This window comes from Anser cygnoides, chromosome 4 (assembly GCF_040182565.1).
Source record: "Anser cygnoides isolate HZ-2024a breed goose chromosome 4, Taihu_goose_T2T_genome, whole genome shotgun sequence".
Taxonomy (NCBI): Eukaryota; Metazoa; Chordata; class Aves; order Anseriformes; family Anatidae; genus Anser; species Anser cygnoides.
Window position 1 is genome coordinate 41,605,632 of NC_089876.1, and position 18,683 is coordinate 41,624,314.

The following is an 18,683-nucleotide window of genomic DNA, read 5'->3' on the forward strand; positions in this document are numbered from 1 at the left end:
TAATGTGGTATCATTAGCATAAAAATGTTAGCCCTAAACTTCAACAATTCTTATATAAGGTGTTTTCAAGATTGAAAGAGAAAGCTGTTTGAAGCAGGAAAAGATACGATTCTGCAAAGCATTTCACAAGATGTAGAAATTTAAATACTCGTCTGAAAGTCTAGATGTAGTCCATAAATATTTGCTAAAAGCTCAAGGCAATTAGGGGACAAATTTTATCATCTCTGCTTTGTAGGTATGCAAAGAAAAAAACACACCACAGTAATTAACAAAATCACAGCCTGAGTGATCCAGTTGGCAATAGTCCTCTGCAGCTTGGCCTCTCCATCTCCTACCCAGCAAACACTAGAGTAAAGATATTTCACAACTAATGACACCTCTTTATTAAGTTTGTGTGTACTACAATTAGCTACCACGCATCTGAATTTTGAAGCAGAGCTTAGTTTTCTTTTAGCTTTCATAGCCAGAATAGACCAAAAACAGTCAGCAAGATAATGTCATAAACATCAGAATCATTCCATGAAAAAGCCATTAGTTTCCCTTTGTTGAACAAATGATAGGCTCACAAGCCTGTACTTTATCTTCTGCAGTGATTTACTTGATTAGATACTGATGCAATATGGAGGGAAAAAATAAAATCACATTTCAGCCTCTCAACAAATGAAGCTACCAATAAGCACGCAGTTTTGCTGTTGGTTTACAATCATCTCATTTTTGAGTACCACACCGAATGTTTTCTGAAGAGAAACAACTATGAAGCAAGAGAAAGCCTTTTGTATCTATGTACACCCATCCTTCCTTAATGTGAATGCACACTAAAATGTTTGCTGTGTTCTTCTTAACCCCTGTTTTGAAGCCATAGTGATTCTTCCACACTATTCACAAACTTACCAGGAATTGGAAATTCACTTCTGTTTCTTTCTGAAATAAGAAGTACTGAGTGCCTACAGGGCCTAAGTAATGTCTCAACTTCATCAGGATGTTATATGACATCTACCGTAAGTTTTCAGATTGATTTTCACCTTACAAAACCATTGAGTAGATTTTATTTTAATTTTTTATTGGTGGGTTAGAATGTCAGAGACCCACAAAATTTCTTCGGCAGGTACTACAAACATTTTCCTGCTATAGTTGCCCAACGCTCTTCCCACTGTTTTATTTTTGGCATAAAGAGGTTAATTCTTTTGAAAGCGAATCACTGTTAGTCAGGCACATAACCCTTGGACTGCTTCTGGCCTGATTTAAATTCAGCACCTTATTCTGACAGCAGAGACAAGGATGAGTCCCTTTGAGATTTTCCCACCAGCAGGGAAGATGCACAAAGGACCTCACCCTTGATGGCAGCATCAATTCAAAACACTGTGCTCTCCTGCTGGTTCAAGGCGGTAACAACTGGAACGTGACCTTTCACTAGACTGCTCTGGAAGCCAGCAGAAACCCAAGTGCTACAGCCTCTACCTGCCTTTTAATGTGTCTTGGCTGGAAAAACAGTTCCTAGGGAGCTGAATCCCACAAAAATGGTATTTTTCACTCTACTTCTGCCTTAGGGACAACAGACTGCATCCGCAGGTTTATAAAGAAGTCATTATCAATGCTTTTTCCTTATTGAAAAAAAAATAAAAATCTGTTGGGTGTGGATTTATGTGAGAAAAAGAAACAGCAACAAGAAGGTAAATAAAGATGTTATAATATCAACAGCTGAAAACCAAAGCAGTGCTGAGCGCTTTGGAACAGAGGGATACAGAAACAATACCATATGCTTGCAATTGGCTTCTCCTGCACCATCCTCTTAAGTCTGGAAGCAGAGGCCAAGGGAGCATTACACAGAGCTTAACCTCGGGGCTTTTGTTTGCCAAAGCACGAACAGTTCCATGGGAAATTCACAAGGAGCATTATACAGTTTCTTATGAGACACTTAATGCAGACAAGCACTGCAACTGGATTTGGAACATAAATAATAATTCTGAAGCTAGATGATAAATTGCATTCCTTGCATATTTTCCCCACCTGCTTGACATTACGATTATTTCAAAGTAAGATCCCATCATGACATTTACCGCTAATGCTGCACAAAAACACTCCTCTGATCTGCCATCAGAACTGGTTTCTAACCAGATAGTGCTAGCATAAATCATAGCAGGTACCATCTATGCTTATCACACCTTCAGAAGGATGCAGCTCTTCTTTTATCAAAGAATTCACAAAGCCATCAGCAAATTAACAGTTGAAGAAACCTTTCCAGCAAGCAGCACTTCTGACCATGGTTTAAGATAGGAAACTTTAAGCAACTGAGGATGGCCCCATGGCCAAAGCAGTGCTGATACCAGAGTGTAGATGTACGCCTGCCATTCCTGGGCTCCTCCAGGGCTGCTGCACCACAGGATGTTCAAACCTCACCCCAAGCTCAGCTCTGGGATGCCAGACACAGAAACAGTAACCTCACACAGCCCTGCATAGCTATCCTCAGAGCACGGAGCTCACAGCCAAGGGAGAGTACTCTTCACCACTGCCTTTCCCCCTCCTCTCCATGCCTGTGAAACACCTCCACTCATTGCCACCAGCTGCACCTGACCATCACACTGCCCCTGTAGAGGAAGCTAAAACAGCACTCACCAAGGAGAAAATGGCTCTAGAGCAGGATCCCAGCCCATGCCCCTCTGCACCAGAGGGCTAGTGGCTCCCCTACTGCACACTCCCCCATTTATAACCTCCCCTCCACCTGTGGCCCTTTAGCAGGTCCCCACCAGCCCTGCTCTAATGGGCCAGGTGAGCATGGCTGCTCTGCAGCTTGCCTTCAGCATCAGCAAGCACCCTAATTACTGCAGCCTTTGCCTGTTGCTGTCAGATGAGCTGCTGTGGCCCCCCTGCACGTCTGCAGATGCTATGTGATCAAATAAGAGTCCTGCTGCACCTTCCTGCTGCTTCTTACCTCAGAAGAAAAAGTGTTGCAGCATGAAGTATAAATAATGTTTGTCCTATTTAAAATGTAACAGACCCCTTACGCTATGCTATTTCATTGTATCTAAAATGAATTTGCAGATTACTTATATTTTCTACTGACCCTAGGTGTTTCAGAATTAAAATACTAGCACTCTTGATACAATAACTTCATAATATATTAATATGACTATCTCAGCTTTTAGAACACTAAAATGTAACCCTGGTCTTTTTAGATACTGTAATTTGTCTTTGGGTATTATTAAAATAAATGTTACAGCTGTATCAAATTATTAACAGCAAAAAATGAGCCACAGCCCCTATAGTGCCATTTAAACATATCTGAAAATCTTTGCCCTGTTGGAGATTTTTGGTTCTCACATAATCAGCTTGCTTCCAGCTTCATACGGAAAGTTAAGAGGTCTTCCTACTCGCTCTGTTGCTGGTCTTGTAAGCTGCAGCCCAGTAGGAGAGCACATCCTGGGGCGACAGGCGCTGCAGGAGCTGACAGAGAAGTGCCGTTCGTACCAATCAGGGATCTGACCCGCGAAGCCACAGGGCATGGTATTCTTTTTCCAACCAGGCTTAGGTCCTTTGGTGAAATATCCTAAAGAGAAAACAAAAGCCAGATGATCTGTCATGTTCTTTAGTGGACTAATTGTAGCGTCTGCATTTTGAGTTACAAGAAATACTGTGAAACCACATTTAATAAATTTGCAGGATGGGTATTGTGTAGGTTTTCATGAACCTGTCTGTTGCAGCCCACCAGCTCCCTGCCCTGTGGGGCTCCGTGGACTCCAGTCCTCATCCCATCCCTGCACTTCCACCGGCTGCCAAAGACCCCACTGCCGCCTATTCCCCGTCAGGTTCAGCTGGACAGCTACCCGCTTCCCAGTAAGCCTTGGCTGTGTTCAGATGAACTGGATATCAATGAAATGCAGCCTGTGGACTGGGTGAGCATGGTCTTTGGGCAACCTCCTCTTCGGCTGGGCCATTGGGACTTGCTGGGGTGTCTGCTGGCTCCCAGTTGGGGCTCAGACACCTCTCAGCTGCAGCAGGGGCCGCGCTGTTGCGTTCCCCTTTCTGGCATGTCAGTGTTCCTTCTGGCACCAACAGCAATCACTTAGCGCCTGAGATCCAAAATGTGAAGCCCCGTAAGTTGATTTTGTGCTGCGGTTAAGTGACACAGAGTCCAAGTACAGCTTACTTTTATTTACACTTTGCTGGCAGCTGGGAACGGCAGAAGGCGATTCCTATTTCAGCAATCTCAGCCCAGCACCAGTGGCTGGTTTCCAGGAGCCATTTCTGCCTGAAGGACGGGGTTTAATCAGGGACCGAGGCAGAGAGCACACGCTCCTGCTGCTCACAGAGCTTGCACTCCCGCAAGCAGCACCTCTGCACAGAGCCTCACGCACCAAAGCAAACGGCACACCGCGTTTCTCTCTGAAGCTGAACAGAAAGACCAGCACAGAAAGCCGTTTGCATGCTTTGGGTTTCTTCTAACAAAAAGCAGGACTTGTCACCTCCTGAGATTCAAAATCACTGAATATGCACAAAGATAGAATTAGCGGGCTAAGATTTAAAAAAACCTCGCTTAGGTTTCTGGTCAGATCGCCTCTGTGTTTAGTGCGGGGAATAAGTAAATGACAACCACCTGTCCCTTAAATTAAGGAAATTGTGCAATTAATGTGGGAAAGTTTGAAATGTGATCAAGATACCAAGTATCATCTTCCAACAGTTACTTCATGAACAACAAAATATATCAGTTCTAAGCACCCAATCTGGAAGCAGTTCTTCCACACTCAGCTGCCCTCTATTGTCATCTTAATTGGACATTTCTGGCACCCTGGCTGAGCTGTCTGCTGTTGCAGCCATTTTCTGCAGGGAAGAGGGAACTGATACAAGACTTGGTGGAAAGAATGCCTTTTAGTGATGTGGGAGATTAAGGAGGGGTGCCAGGGGAAGGATTTCCCAGGTCTACTGTATAGTGTGATACATGTTGAGGTGTGGGAAGTGTGTGCTTTCCACAGTCATTTGGATTAATCCTGAAATATGACTGCACCAGAGATCCCTGGTCTTCATTCTTATTCCTGCCATGGACAGAGAGTCTTTCATTTCACTCTTGCATTCCGTTAGCCACCATGAAATGTTTCATCATGGCCGAAAGGGTGAAAGCTGTTTTTCCATCTGTGCTTGTAAACCATGAAAGCACTAGGTTTTGGTATAAATAAGCCTGATTTCAAGATCCAGCAGATTCGCAGAATTTTCTGCTTTTACCAATGCCACTAATCCAGACAAGAGGTTTCCAGGCTTATCCCACTGCACCTTAATCAGCAGATTTATGATTTATGCTCCTAAATATTACAGAACTTACACTGTGAGGAGAAGAGTCACTTCTGTCACTTGTCCAATTTTCAGGACAAGCAGTTACTTGGTACATAAGCCGTGTCTCTGGGCAGTTGAAAGAGCTAGCACAGCGTTAATCTAGTTTCAGATGCACCCAAGCGATTACATGATAACTCAGGTATTAAGCTACCTTTGTGATTTCAATTACCCACTTTTTATATGCCTGGGAAGTAACTATAAAGTTATCAGCATAAAACTAATAAAGCAGAGAGTTCTATAAAAGTGGCAAGTGAGTTACTGCAGTTGCTCTAGGCAATGTAACCCACTTCTGCATACAGTCACAGATGGGAAAGGTTTACTCATTGTCTCCATTTTACGTGCCCACAAAGGAAGGCAAAACACAAAAGCAATCCTGCTTCCTCTCCAAACAGTTTCTCCTCTCCCTCACCCCCAGCAGCCAAAAAATCAAATCATTTTCTTTTAAAGGAGAGGGATCTCAATGGGACTGCACTGTAAGGTGAAAGAGAGGTTTATTAACTAAAATTATATTTTGCAGTTTAGGGCAGAGTAACAGTCTGAAGACGTAGTGAATTTCAGAAAAACAAAATATAGACATTTTAAGATGTATTTTTATATTTGATAGACCAGGCAAATGCATTTCTTTAGAGGTAAGGCGAAGGTTTTCATAACAAGAGATGTTTTCTAGTCACCCTCTGATCTGGTTTAAAAGATGCAGCACCTAAGGGCTCTGCCAGTTTATTAAAAGCATCTGTTTTATTTCCAGAAGAGAAATGAAAACAAAATCACCTCAAAACACGCACAATTGGGAAGACAGGGTTACTTGCCTGGCTCAACAGAGAGTTGCGGCTTGTGCTTAGCAGAAAAAAGAGGGTTTATAATCTTTGGAAAAAAGGGCGGGCCACTGAGGAGGACTACAAGGATGTAGCGAGGCTGTGCAGGGAGAAAATTAGAAAGGCCAAAGCTCATCTGGAGCTCAACCTGGCTACTGCCGTTAAAGACAACAAAAAATCCTTTTACAAATATATCAACGCGAAACGGAGGACTAAGGAGAATCTCCATCCTTTACTGGATGCGAGGGGAAACCTAGTTACTAAGGATGAGGAAAAGGCTGAGGTGCTTAATGCCGCCTTTGCCTCAGTCTTTAGCGGCAGTACCGGTTGTTCTCTGGATACCCAGTGCCTTGAGCTGGTGGAAGGGGATGGGGAGCAGGATGTGGCCTTCGCTATCCATGAGGAAATGGTTGGCGACCTGCTACGGAGCTTGGATGTGCGCAAGTCGATGGGGCCGGATGGGATGCACCCGAGGGTACTGAAAGAACTGGCGGAGGAGCTGGCCGAGCCGCTTACCATCATTTATCGGAAGTCCTGGCTATCGGGGGAGGTCCCAGTTGACTGGCGGCTAGCCAATGTGACGCCCATCTATAAGAAGGGCCGCAGGGCAGACCCGGGGAGCTATAGGCCTGTCAGTTTGACCTCACTGCCAGGAAAGCTCATGGAGCAGATTATCTTGAGGGTCATCACGCGGCACTTGCAGGGCAAGCAGGCGATCAGGCCCAGTCAGCATGGGTTTATGAAAGGCAGGTCCTGCTTGACGAACCTGATCTCCTTCTATGACCAAGTGACGCGCCTGGTGGATGAGGGAAAGGCTGTGGATGTGGTTTACCTTGACCTCAGTAAGGCTTTTGACACAGTTCCCCACAACATTCTCCTCAAGAAACTGGCTGCTCGGGGCTTGGACTGGCGTACGCTTCGCTGGGTTAGAAACTGGCTGGATGGCCGGGCCCAGAGAGTTGTGGTGAATGGAGTCAAATCTGGTTGGAGGCCGGTCACTAGTGGAGTCCCCCAGGGCTCGGTACTGGGGCCGGTCCTCTTTAATATCTTTATTGATGATCTGGATGAGGGCGTCCAGTGCACCCTCAGTAAGTTTGCAGATGACACCAAGCTAAGTGCGTGTGTCGATCTGCTCGAGGGCAGGAAGGCTCTGCAGGAGGATCTGGATAGGCTGGAGCGATGGGCTGAGGTCAGCTGCATGAAGTTCAACAAGGCCAAGTGCCGGGTCCTGCACCTGGGGCGCAACAACCCCAAGCAGAGCTACAGGCTGGGAGATGAGTGGCTGGAAAGCTGCCTGGCCGAGAGGGACCTGGGAGTATTGGTTGATAGTCGGCTGAATATGAGCCAGCAGTGTGCTCAGGTGGCCAAGAAGGCCAACAGCATCCTGGCCTGCATAAGAAGCAGTGTGGCCAGCAGGTCTAGGGAAGTGATTGTGCCCCTGTACTCGGCTCTGGTGAGGCCGCACCTCGAGTACTGTGTTCAGTTTTGGGCCCCTCGCTACAGGAAGGACATGGACGTGCTCGAGCGAGTCCAGAGAAGGGCGACCAAGCTGGTGAGGGGTCTGGAGAACAAGTCTTACGAGGAACGGCTGAGGGAGCTGGGCTTGTTCAGCCTGGAGAAGAGGAGGCTCAGGGGCGACCTTATCGCTCTCTACAGTTACCTTAAAGGAGGCTGTAGCGAGGTGGGAGTTGGTCTGTTCTCCTACGTGCCTGGTGACAGGACGAGGGGGAATGGGCGAAAGTTGCGACAGGGGAGTTTTAGGTTGGATGTTAGGAAGTACTTCTTTACCGAAAGGGTTATTAAGCATTGGAACGGGCTGCCCAGGGAGGTGGTGGAGTCACCATCCCTGGAGGTCTTTAAAAGACGTTTAGATGTAGAGCTTAGCGATATGGTTTAGTGGAGTACTTAGTGTTAGGTCGGAGGTTGGACTCGATGATCTTGAGGTCTCTTCCAACCTAGAAATCTGTGATACTGTGATACTGTGATACTTTTAAGCCTGTGGAACAGCAGGGGTCCCGGCTCTCCCCTCACTGAAGGGGCTGCTGCTCATGCCCTGCTGCCCCCAACAGCTCCCTTACTGCACAAGGGGCACAACTGGAGACCGTCAACCACGCAGCTCACGCATGTGGTTTCCACTTGTGCAAACCTGGTCGAGCTGTAAAGTAAGAACAAGACCCGCTGTGGCCAGCAGATGAGCCCCTGGCTTCCCAAGCCCCTGGTACCTCAGCAGCAGGCAGCAGCAGCAGGCCGGGTGGCTGGATGCCCCTTTAGGTATGTCTTGTAGGGGCCTGGGGTGCCCAAAGCTGACAGGCTCCTGACTCGTGTCTCTGCAGTGTTTGCTGCAGTAAGGGCGTCTTACCCTTGCATGTGGCAAGCTGAGATCCAGCCCTGATGTGGCAAGGGGCCCGCTAGTCTCCTCACCATGCTGCTGCTTCTCCAGATTCTGAAGAAGAAGTGATGGGCAGGGCCGAGCCTCTGTGTAGAGCACTTGGAGACCTGTGCAGGAGAAATTGCTGTAAAAGAGCTGCCTGTGGCTGTTTAGTGGTCAGATGTGGTGCTTTCCAATGGCATTCCTGAATAGACAGCATCCTTTCTGGATTTCACAGGGGTGGGGAGATAGAAGTAGAGTCCGTTTTATCCCCAGGTATGTTCTTTCTTTCTGCCCCAAACCTTATCCAGCTAGACTCTGAGGAATTGCTTTATTTGCCTGGGATTTCTGAATACCCGGTAAGTCTGTTGCTGATAGAGGGTGCAGTACTTCTGCACACAGACTGTGTTGTGCACAGTAAGGCCAACATCATCTCTCAACATCTGGCCTGATGTTCTAAGTGTGGCACCTATTGACAGCTGGATCCAATGCCTCCCCCAAAAAAGTCCAGTCTGTGCTGTGCCTGCTGTGCCTCAGTCCCAGTGGGAGAGGAGGCAGGATGCTGCACCCCAGAACGCCGGTCTTTGAGCAGGACCCCTATGACTGCCTTCCAAGAGTGCCTTGCATGCATCAGTTTTTGGAAGCCTCAGACTTGCTGCACCTCTAACGTGGTGGTCACCTGGGTCACTGCCAGGCTGAAGCACACCAATCTACAAGCTCCTTGCTGGGCTTGGGTAAGACTCCTCAGTAGGACAAAACTCCTGCTCCATCGCATCTTTTCTTGAACTGACAATGAGGAGAGAGCCCATACCATGGGCAACTGTTGCTTAATAATTCATTTTCTTTTTAGATCCCACTATGCCCAGTGCGGAGGGAAAGGTGGAGGGGTACCTAACTGTCTTCAGATGTGTTTCATCTCCCCTGCCATTTTACAAAATGTGAAGACAGGATACTATGAAAAGCATATTTGAGGATTGAGTTGCCTTTCTTTTCAACAGCTTACTGTCTGCTTTTATTGTTTACCAAGCTTTCATCTGTAAAAAATGTATCTGCAGCACACGGCTGAGAGGTTTCTCTTGGTCTGTAGTCACTGTCACAAAGGAATTTCTCCTCCAGGCTCCTTTACCTTCCCTTCTGAGCTCCTCAGAGACCTCTTCTGTGGTCCCTGGCAGCAGACCAAGGGGAAAGAGCTTTAGTGAAATCTCCTGTTGTAGCAACAAAACACCATTGATCAGCCGTGCTCACTGCCAACAGCTTTTTGAACCTGGCATTTTTTTAATGCTCAGTTTCTCTTTGCATTCAGGATTCAGGTATCCAGTGTAAAGAAACACCCCTGAGAGTTATTCCTCTTTGTTCCATCCTCCGAGTTGAAACACAAACCCGCAGCTGAGCAGCCCCAAGAACAGCCGTCCAGACCCATCTCGGGCCAAGCCTGGCAGGTTTTTTCCTGCCCTTCAGGTCTGTAGGCAAGTCAGAAGCAAATACGCTGGAACACCAGCTGAATAGCTAAATGCCTGGCAGAGAGAGCAGGAACCGCTGAGCAGTGCAGCTACCACACAGGCAGTCAGCAGCTGTAGGAGAAAGGCAGCAACATCAAGACGCATCTCAGGGAAAACTGGTAATTGATCTGTTCTGCCAGGACAGACTGAAATGCCGTCCTTCAGTGCTGGAGCTGCAGGCAGAGCGTTAATGACTGTTACGAATGCTGTTCGCAGAATAATAATGCAGTGCCCTTTCTCCAGTACATAGATATCTCTTTTTGTTCAGAGGGTGCAGTCAGAATTAAACAAAACCCACTCAGAAAACTGCAGTAAACCCTAATGCTGAGCAAGGCAACCGTCACCTGAGATCAGGCAGCTGTTCAGAAGTCCCTGATTTCCTGCATTGCCCCTGTATCTCACTGACATTCTGGGTAAAGAGGTCATAGAGATGCCATACACTGCTTCAGAGCATTTGGCAAGCGGGCCCACAGACATCCAAGCTGGTGGGACAGGCCCTGGGTTTGTCCTTGATTACACCCATGTAAAGTCAGGGCAATCCCTTTAACTAAACTGGAGATATTCTGGATTTGTACCTGTGTGCTTACTTGGCCTATTGCTGTGAAAGATCCTAATCTTGCTTTCATCCCCATGGGATATTGACTTCAGCAAAATACCCCATGCTTCATTTCTCAGTGTTGCAAAACAACTTAATGGATCATATACTTAGGGGAGCACTTCCATTAATTTCTAACTTACATTCTCACTCTAACAACACCAAAATGTCAGTGGCTTTAGCCTTTCAAAACATTTCCTCCAAGAGCACATAAGGAAAAAAGAAAGCAACCCCCTGACTTTTATTTATATAAACCCAACCACGTATTACCTTTGAGCATGGAGGAAGAGCTCCACCAAGCCCCTTTCACTTACCTTTTTTCTGAGCACTTACTCTTGATGACTGACATTTGTTTGTTTAATATGGCCCTGATTCTCTTCTTACTCGCACATATATCAAGCATGAAGGTTTGCTGTAGCTGACGTCAGTGGCATTTTATCAGCATAAAAGCAGACAAAAGTGTAAGTACAACTGACAGAAGAGGCAGGTTCTGCAAGCAAAAATATGCATTTGCTGTTACCAAAATGAAACATATACTTGTCTATTTGCAGCTATATTCCTTTGAAGCATTACAAAACCCCGTGAAAACCTAGATGTTAGAGACTGTATAATCACTTAGAGAGTTAATGTGCATAAACACATATAAAATGATTGTTTGCATTTTTCTTGCACAGTCTTTTTACTGTATTACTGTATAAATCAGACCTATTTTATTTTCACTTGCTAAGCCTTGTACTCTTTTTGAAGCATCTCAGTGAATGAATACATATTTCTAGACTCTTACAGCTTTAAACAAATTTACTTGTATTTTCACAGAAATGCCTTCAAGAATTTTTTTCTACAAAGCATATTATTCAAGATAGGACTGAAGGATTTAATGGCTCAGGATATGATTTCCAACCTGTATGATGCATGACAAATCTGAGTGCAAAAGGGCATGTCATAGAAGAACATGAGTCTTAACAGGAAAACTCAAAGCTCTTATAGGTCCCATACTGTTTCGGTGGCAGATGCAGTTCTCTGAAGATCATAATCTGTCCTGTCTTGCTCCTGCTGGTACTCAAGAGCATATGGCTTTCCTTGCATGGATGAGACAGCCACAAGTTATACCCATGCAGAAACCAGGAGAAAAATCAGCCTGATCATTCAAAGCATATGGATCCAACGAGGCTTGAAAGCCACGCTGAGAGGAAGGGTAAGGCACGCTCAGCCGGTAGCAGATGACCATGTTTCTCTGAGAGGGTGATCCTGCAGAACGTGGGCTGGAAATGGTGACTTCCTCATGCTAGTTGCAAGTGAAGGCTGTTTTATTGCTAGAGGACAAACCAGAGGGAGTGGTATGGGAGACGCTGCCTCAGTATTGAGGTCTGAAGTTAGCAGCCACCCATGGGTTAAAATCACAGGCACTTTAGGGAGAAGTTGCACAGCAAAGAAGAGACCTGCTTACTAATCTTTTTCATTTAATTACAGAGGCTTCCTGCAAAGCCTTGCTGTACTTCATATTGGGCATCAGAGCAGACAAACACTGCCCCAAAGACTTTACAAAGCTCTAAAAGGGGCAAAAAGCAGACACAGAAGTTCCTTGTGCAAGGCCAAAGACCAATGGCAAAAGTGGAATATGCACACAGTTTTTGTTCTTGACAGCAAAGCCCTGGCCATGCTGGGCGTTGTGCACGCAGAGAGCTGCTTTGCAGGCATGCTGTGTCTTTTTTCCACAGTGATGCCTTTGACTGCATTTAGCACATGGGACTGATTCTGGCTGGGTAGGTGAGCTAGAGGTACCACCTCTCTCCATGTAAAATGGGGTCTGACAGTTTTTGTTTGCTGCATTTTGGGCAGCCGTGGCTCCCTCGTTTGGCCCATGAGTGTTTGCATTTTATTCCTGGCCCAGCAGCCCCACAGATGGATGTCCTGCCCTCAAAGATCATGTATGGCGTGAGAACCAGCAGTGTCAGGGAGAAAGGACCCTGCGGTGTCCAAAAGTGATTAGCTCTGCTTCCAAAAGGGGAATTCAGAGAGAAAAACGCATTACAGCCCTTGGTCCCTGCCAATGACACAAAGGCCCTGGCTTTAATGTAGATGTCTGTCTAATGGGCACTGGTCTAAGACCAACAAAATACAATTCATACAGGCCACTGAGCAGCTTCTGATGTTAATGACTTTCGATTACCACTGGCCTGAGTTGCATCTGTATTTTATTAACACTGTTTACAGAGTGAGTAGAATTCCAGATGGAGTATAAAGTACCTTTTTTCTTGTTTTGCCCATAATTGGAAATGCTTAAATTGCACTTGTAGCTGTTTTATGACTTGACATTGACCTTAAACTGTGCATCTGCTACAGTGGAACATCGCAATTTCTAGGGAGTAGAAAGGTTATACAGAACTGGTCAATGCTCTGTGTGATGCAAATAAAAATAATGTCGTGAGTGTTTAAATAAATATTTCTTTCCATTTTGTCTTCAAATATTTATTGCTTCACCACGTTGCTTGAAATTGTCCTTTACAGTTCAGGCTATGGTTGCTTTACAGACAGCATAAAGACAGTGCTTTAAGATCATTAGAGCCCCGAAGACGTTAGAGCAGTCCAGATGATTTGCATTTCTAAGGGAAAGGCTTTCATTTCTGAACTGTTCAACTAATATTGGTCTAAAAATGTGGCCCCCCCAGGATGAGAAACAGACCTCCTTTCAGCCCTGAAGTGTCACCTCTCCACCAGCTCCCTGACCAGCTGCACTTCAGGTGGAAATGATGGCCAAGAAGGAAAGGAGCACTTTGGGACACGGGGCTGTCATCTCTGTTTGTGGATAAGGTGGGGGGCAGGAGGTGGGCAGCTCAGGCCCAGCTGCACCATCAGCTCCATGCTACACTTCCCTGAGGGGAAGGCAGCCATTGACAACTCCACAGCCACGAAGCTTGCTTTCAGCTTGCTGCTGGGGGCAAACACTGCACAGCCTTGTGAAAGATTGAGTCTGAGCCAGGCATTTCAATGAGCATCCCTCGCGTCCCCGCCAGACAGAAGACGCGGTGCCTCTACACCTTCACTCCCCTCTGCATCCTCCCCTCAGCTGCGACATGGTGAGGGGGCAGGACGGATGCTCAGCCCACAGGCACTGCAGGACTGCAGCTGCCGGGCTGGTACTGTACTATAGGAAGTGGCTGCTGGGGCTGGGGTGTGCCAGCCCTTCCTCCTGTGTGCCGGGAATCCGCCCAGCACTTCTCAGAAATGGCCTTTCGCTGTCACACTGGGCTTACTTTTGCAGAACAGGGACACTCACCTCAGCCAAGCCGGTGGCTGAGCTCTGACATAGCCGTGTGCCTGTAGGACCCAGGGTGCCATTAGACGTCTCCCTTCCTCACCTGATGGCAGCCACCCCCACAGGCACCTTCTGTGGGGCCAGGCCGAGCACCGGCCTGGGGGCCGCGGGTGAAGCAGGGCTCAGTCCTGAGGGACAAATGACGGTGTGTGAAAGCAGCACACAGCAAAAGTTGATGGAAAAGACTGCCTCGTCGCTCATGGATACTTCATTACTTCCTAAGGTGTTTACGAGCAAATAAAATGCATCTACTACTGGGGAAAAAAGAGTATTTCCCCTGTGCCCCACGATCCCCTTCCCACCTCCAAGCAATTGTCTTACTGACTAGAATTTCAACGCCGCTTCTCTTTGAAGTACGACCTGTACTTTAGTTATATTATTTCCATTCAAGCTGTGGAAATAAAACTTATGACAGCGTTGATTTCTCAGATCTGCTCTGAGTCTTTGAAATTTGCATTAGATTATTCTAATCACTTAGCCTCGTTGTATATATTTACACAAGCACTTTTGATGTTTAAACAGAGCAGGCTGTAATGAGATGTGTAGGGGGAAATATATACCCCAAAGAAAAGGAATGTTCTTTTTTTCTCAGACCACATCTTAAACGCAAAGTTTTCAGATAAAACAGTGGGTCAGTGCCTCTGGGACCTGAGGGGAATGACGATAAGGCTGAAGGCATGGAGGGATCGATCTGCTTTCAGCTGCAGAGGGCAGAGGGGAGAGGGGCTGGGTCCCTGCGAGTGCGAGGAAGGTGGCAAGGAGCTGTCTTGCTGTGCCCTTCATCGCTACTGTAACCTGTGCTCCTGACCATCCTGACGCAAGAAACTGTCCCAGCTGAACCCTTGGTGTCAATATCTACAGACACAAGTTTCTGGGGACTGAGCAGAAAGAGCATCTGCCAGCTCCACTGAATGCAGTGGCAATAGCTGCAGAGACAGCAAAAAAAGTGCTGGGACTGTGACGCAGTCATGCCAGCTCTGACCCAGGCCGCACGCTCAAGTTAATTCAGTCTCAGGGCTGGCTCCATTAGATCCAGAACAAGAGGCAACAGTGGAAACAGAAGCAGCCCTTACATTGCAAACATGCAGGAAAAGGCAGTGGGGCAGACCAGGCAAGGGAGAGACAGATCTGTTAAGGATTGAAGAAGAAAAGGAATTTTTCTGTAAGATGCAGGACATTGCCAGTTATCACATCCAGCATTTAGCTTCACAAAGGTCAGGGCTTATATTCATATTTGCATGTTAGTACACAAAGAATATTTGCAATTCTTGACATAGCGTAAAGGACGAATATTCTGGATGACCCTGTTGTTAACATAATCTTAAGAGTGAAATCTACAGCAAATCAGCCACTGCCCAACATACTACTCTAAAGACTGTAAAAAACATGGTAAACTGTGTCAACAGAGTACTGATTTTTTAACTGGAGATAGAGAAATTTGTGTGTAAGGATCTTAAAAAAAAGAAAAAAGATGCCTGTTCCAAGAAGATACACTTCCATAAACTCAGTGACAGATGAGAGCAGACTTTCTAACTCACACACTGAAACTGATCTATCCACTTAGACATGCAAATGTCATTTTGAGTAAGTCTAACATTTTGAATTGCCACCAGTGAAAATAGGCTTCTCTAAAGTTGGATTTTTCAGCTACCCTAACCATGTAGCATCAAGGAAAAAAATAAACAAAACTGAAAGATTATGCTCTACTAGGATTTGGTGACCTAACGAGCTTATTAAGATCACACTTTCCACTTTATAACCTTTTCACTAGCAAATATTTCTGGTAGCACAGCTGCCTCCCTTCCTCCCTTGGACGGGACAGCCAGGGCCTTTAGCCTGGGCTAGCCGAGGAGCAGGCTCATTGCCAGTGCCGCCCGGCTGGGCACCAAGCACGTTCCTCCTGCCCTCCATGGCTTCAGCAGGAGAAACACTCCGGGGCTTTCATTCTGGCTGATTTATTTAGTCCTTATTCCTAACTTGCAAGTTACATGCCTCACTGCACTGTTAACTTCTCGAGAGTCTGTGACCCACATGAGGTATGGTCAGAAACTAATGGTCCTTCCTCACCTTAAAGGACATAAATTTGTGAAGCGATCAGAAACACCAGGAGATTCATAACTTTTCTCCTTCACAAAAGTATGACAAGACATAGATATCACACACAGTAGGAATCTCGTTTCTTTTCTCTCAGCAGAAACAGCTTTCAACAGCACCATCTTGACTTATGCCAGCAAGTGCTTCAGCTCCTTGTCTGTAGAAGGTGAGGGACAAATGTATTTTGTTAGCTATCCAGCATGAGCAGAAATCTCCAGTGGTGGACACGTTTGTAGTACACTGGTGTTAATGTCTCTTGCTACAGCTATCCAAAGCTAACTGGGAGCTCCTCTCAGTTCTACCCTGAAGTCTCATGGATGCTTACTGTAGGCTTGCAGCTTCCTTGTAACATTAGATCCATTTTCTATTATGACCACATTGATCTTACTCAGATATTCTAGGTGGTGCCTCCTCCCCTCCCCTAAGGGATAGGTATGTAGCTGTGCACTTGGGACAACAAGGGTGAGGTACTCCAAGGCTCACATCCAAGAATAAAAGCAGATTTCAAAGATATTCCTGATTTAAATCCAGAAAATCTGACTAAGATTTCTGTGAACTCATACTCCTGATTATTAGCAGAGACCAACAGAATTCTGTACATCAGGGACGGGAACTAAACATTCCTTCGCAACTTCTTATAACCTAAAGGAGTAGGAAGACTGCTTTATGTTTTTGTTCAATAGCGTACACAAAGTGTACAGAGAAATCTCACCTCACCTTGCAACTTTATCACACAGTTATTCTTCTGGGAGATGTTACAGCTTTTTTCTACAGTTAAAACCTACAAGTTGCTAAAATTGCACCCATTGCTGTATGCTACTCAGACATAAAACATGACTATAGTAATCAAAACTGTGCTGTGCAGCCAAGGGGTGCAACAGATGTAACTGTGAAGCTCTGGCTCCAGGTTAGTTTCTGTAGATGGTCATGGAGAGGATGAAAGAAACATTTATATTAGCTGTACTGGCCTAACCTAGACACGTTAAAATTGAGAATCATTTTCATGTAAAGACCTGTGATAATTAAGCTTTGAGTTCTAATTGACTTTTGTAAGCAAGTTCTGAAAACAAGAAATATTTATGGTGAGGAATAAAAGATGTAGTGAATGGAAAAGTGCCTTGAAACAGCTCCCAAAGTTAGCATCGCTCACCTTGCTGCTTCCTGATGATGTCTGGGCTAAGGAAGAGTGAACTGAGTGATTTGCTTGAGAAATTTCCGAAAGCGTTGGTACCTTTGATTGATTTCCTAAATCAACCTGAAATGATAAAAAAAAAATCCCTTTCTTCTTAAAAAGAAACATATCATATATGCACATTTCAGCATGCTTTCTCCCTGAGAATTTCTCAGTCTAGAAAAAAATGGATGTTTCTTCCGGTTGCTTTCAAAAGGATCGCATCTCTGCCAGGTGGTTTGCATCTGACAGTCAAATACCACTGATGAGAACCATCAATTCCTTCAAGGACTTGACACCACATCCAATTTGTATCGCAAGTGACTATAAAAGGAGATGACTGCAGCTATTATTTTGTTAGATTTAGTCAAAACATCCCCAGACGAGGCAGGAGGGCATGCTGGGAGCTGTTTGATGAGTCTGCTGGGAAAATAATTACGTGGCCTGCAGTTTTTTCACTTTATCTTCTGTAGCACTTTCTTAGTGCCTTTTGTGTGGTTTGAGCACTCAGCTTTTGGAATTAAAGCATCTTTACTTCTATTGTCTTTCCACCTAATTCCCGTATTATGCAGTCTCAGATGTGCATTCTAGGCTGCTTCTCTGTTACATGAAGTATTATAAAATTAAAATATTTTCTTCAATATTCCCTTTCTTACTTGAGATGAAATTTTCTGCACTGTAACTGTGACTGAACTACAAAGAACTGCCTGTTCTGATCGTGATGCTTAACACAGACCTTAGTTACATTCATGCTGTAATCCTGCTGCTTTGAGCAGGATGAATGTCAAAGCTTGCAACTTCAACAACTTTTTTTTTTTGGTTAAAATTGCGCATAAAAACTTTTTATTTATTTATTTTAATGTGATGTGTTACAGCTTAAAGTTTTCAAGAACAACCTAGGTACCAGGGAACCAAAAATCTGTTTCAGTTTGTTTCAATAGCTTTTGAAAAAATAAACAGGTATGAACCCCTGGAAGACAGCATGTGAAAGTATTACCAAAATAGTAATTCTGAGTTGACAGGAAAAATCAAAAGCTATGAAAGGAATCATTAAAAACTAGAAGCTGTGCTTATTCAGCTGACTACAAGGGGTCCATGGCAGCTGTGGGTGCCTTTTATAAGGCAAGGATGTGATAAAAAAGGTGGTAACAGCAAACCTGATCCAGCAATCCCCCCTGCCAAGAGCAGCCTGACTGCTCCTCTCTCAATGAATGGGTTCCCTTCTTAGCCGCTGGTCCCAATCCAGCAGACTGGCCTGTGTGTATCCTAAGCCAGCCTCAGCCTCCAGTGTTCTCTGGTGGGTGCAGTATATTGCCTTTTGGCATTCCAGTAGAAAAGCACATACACAGCTGCACATCCCTTGTTTTAAATAAATTGAGGTGAATACAAAGGAAGGAGGAGAAAAGGAATTAAAGGATGTAAAAAATTACCATATCAGAGACTTTTGCTGCTGGATATATGGATAAAAAAGTATTGCTTGTGACTCCAGCGAAATGAGAGTCTGCT

At 45.4% G+C, this 18,683-nt stretch overlaps 1 protein-coding gene across 4 annotated transcripts in view; it reads right to left on the reverse strand.

The window, feature by feature from the left end:
- Positions 1-357: 357 nt before the first annotated feature.
- Positions 358-18,683, reverse strand: part of LOC106046680 (uncharacterized) — a 101,248-nt gene continuing 82,922 nt past the window's right edge. For 3 of the 4 annotated variants that reach the window (XR_010831461.1, XR_010831462.1, XR_010831463.1), the window contains 3 exons: positions 17,157-17,261; positions 8,494-11,086; positions 358-3,544 (listed from right to left, as the gene is read on the reverse strand). Coding sequence is in view for 1 of the 4 variants with exons in the window: in XM_066996701.1 (XP_066852802.1) it covers positions 3,523-3,544; positions 8,494-8,630; positions 17,157-17,261 (264 nt within the window). In the remaining 3 variants the exon portion in view is untranslated. The remainder of the gene's footprint in view (positions 3,545-8,493; positions 11,087-17,156; positions 17,262-18,683) is intronic. The other variant, XM_066996701.1, reaches the window with a different exon arrangement.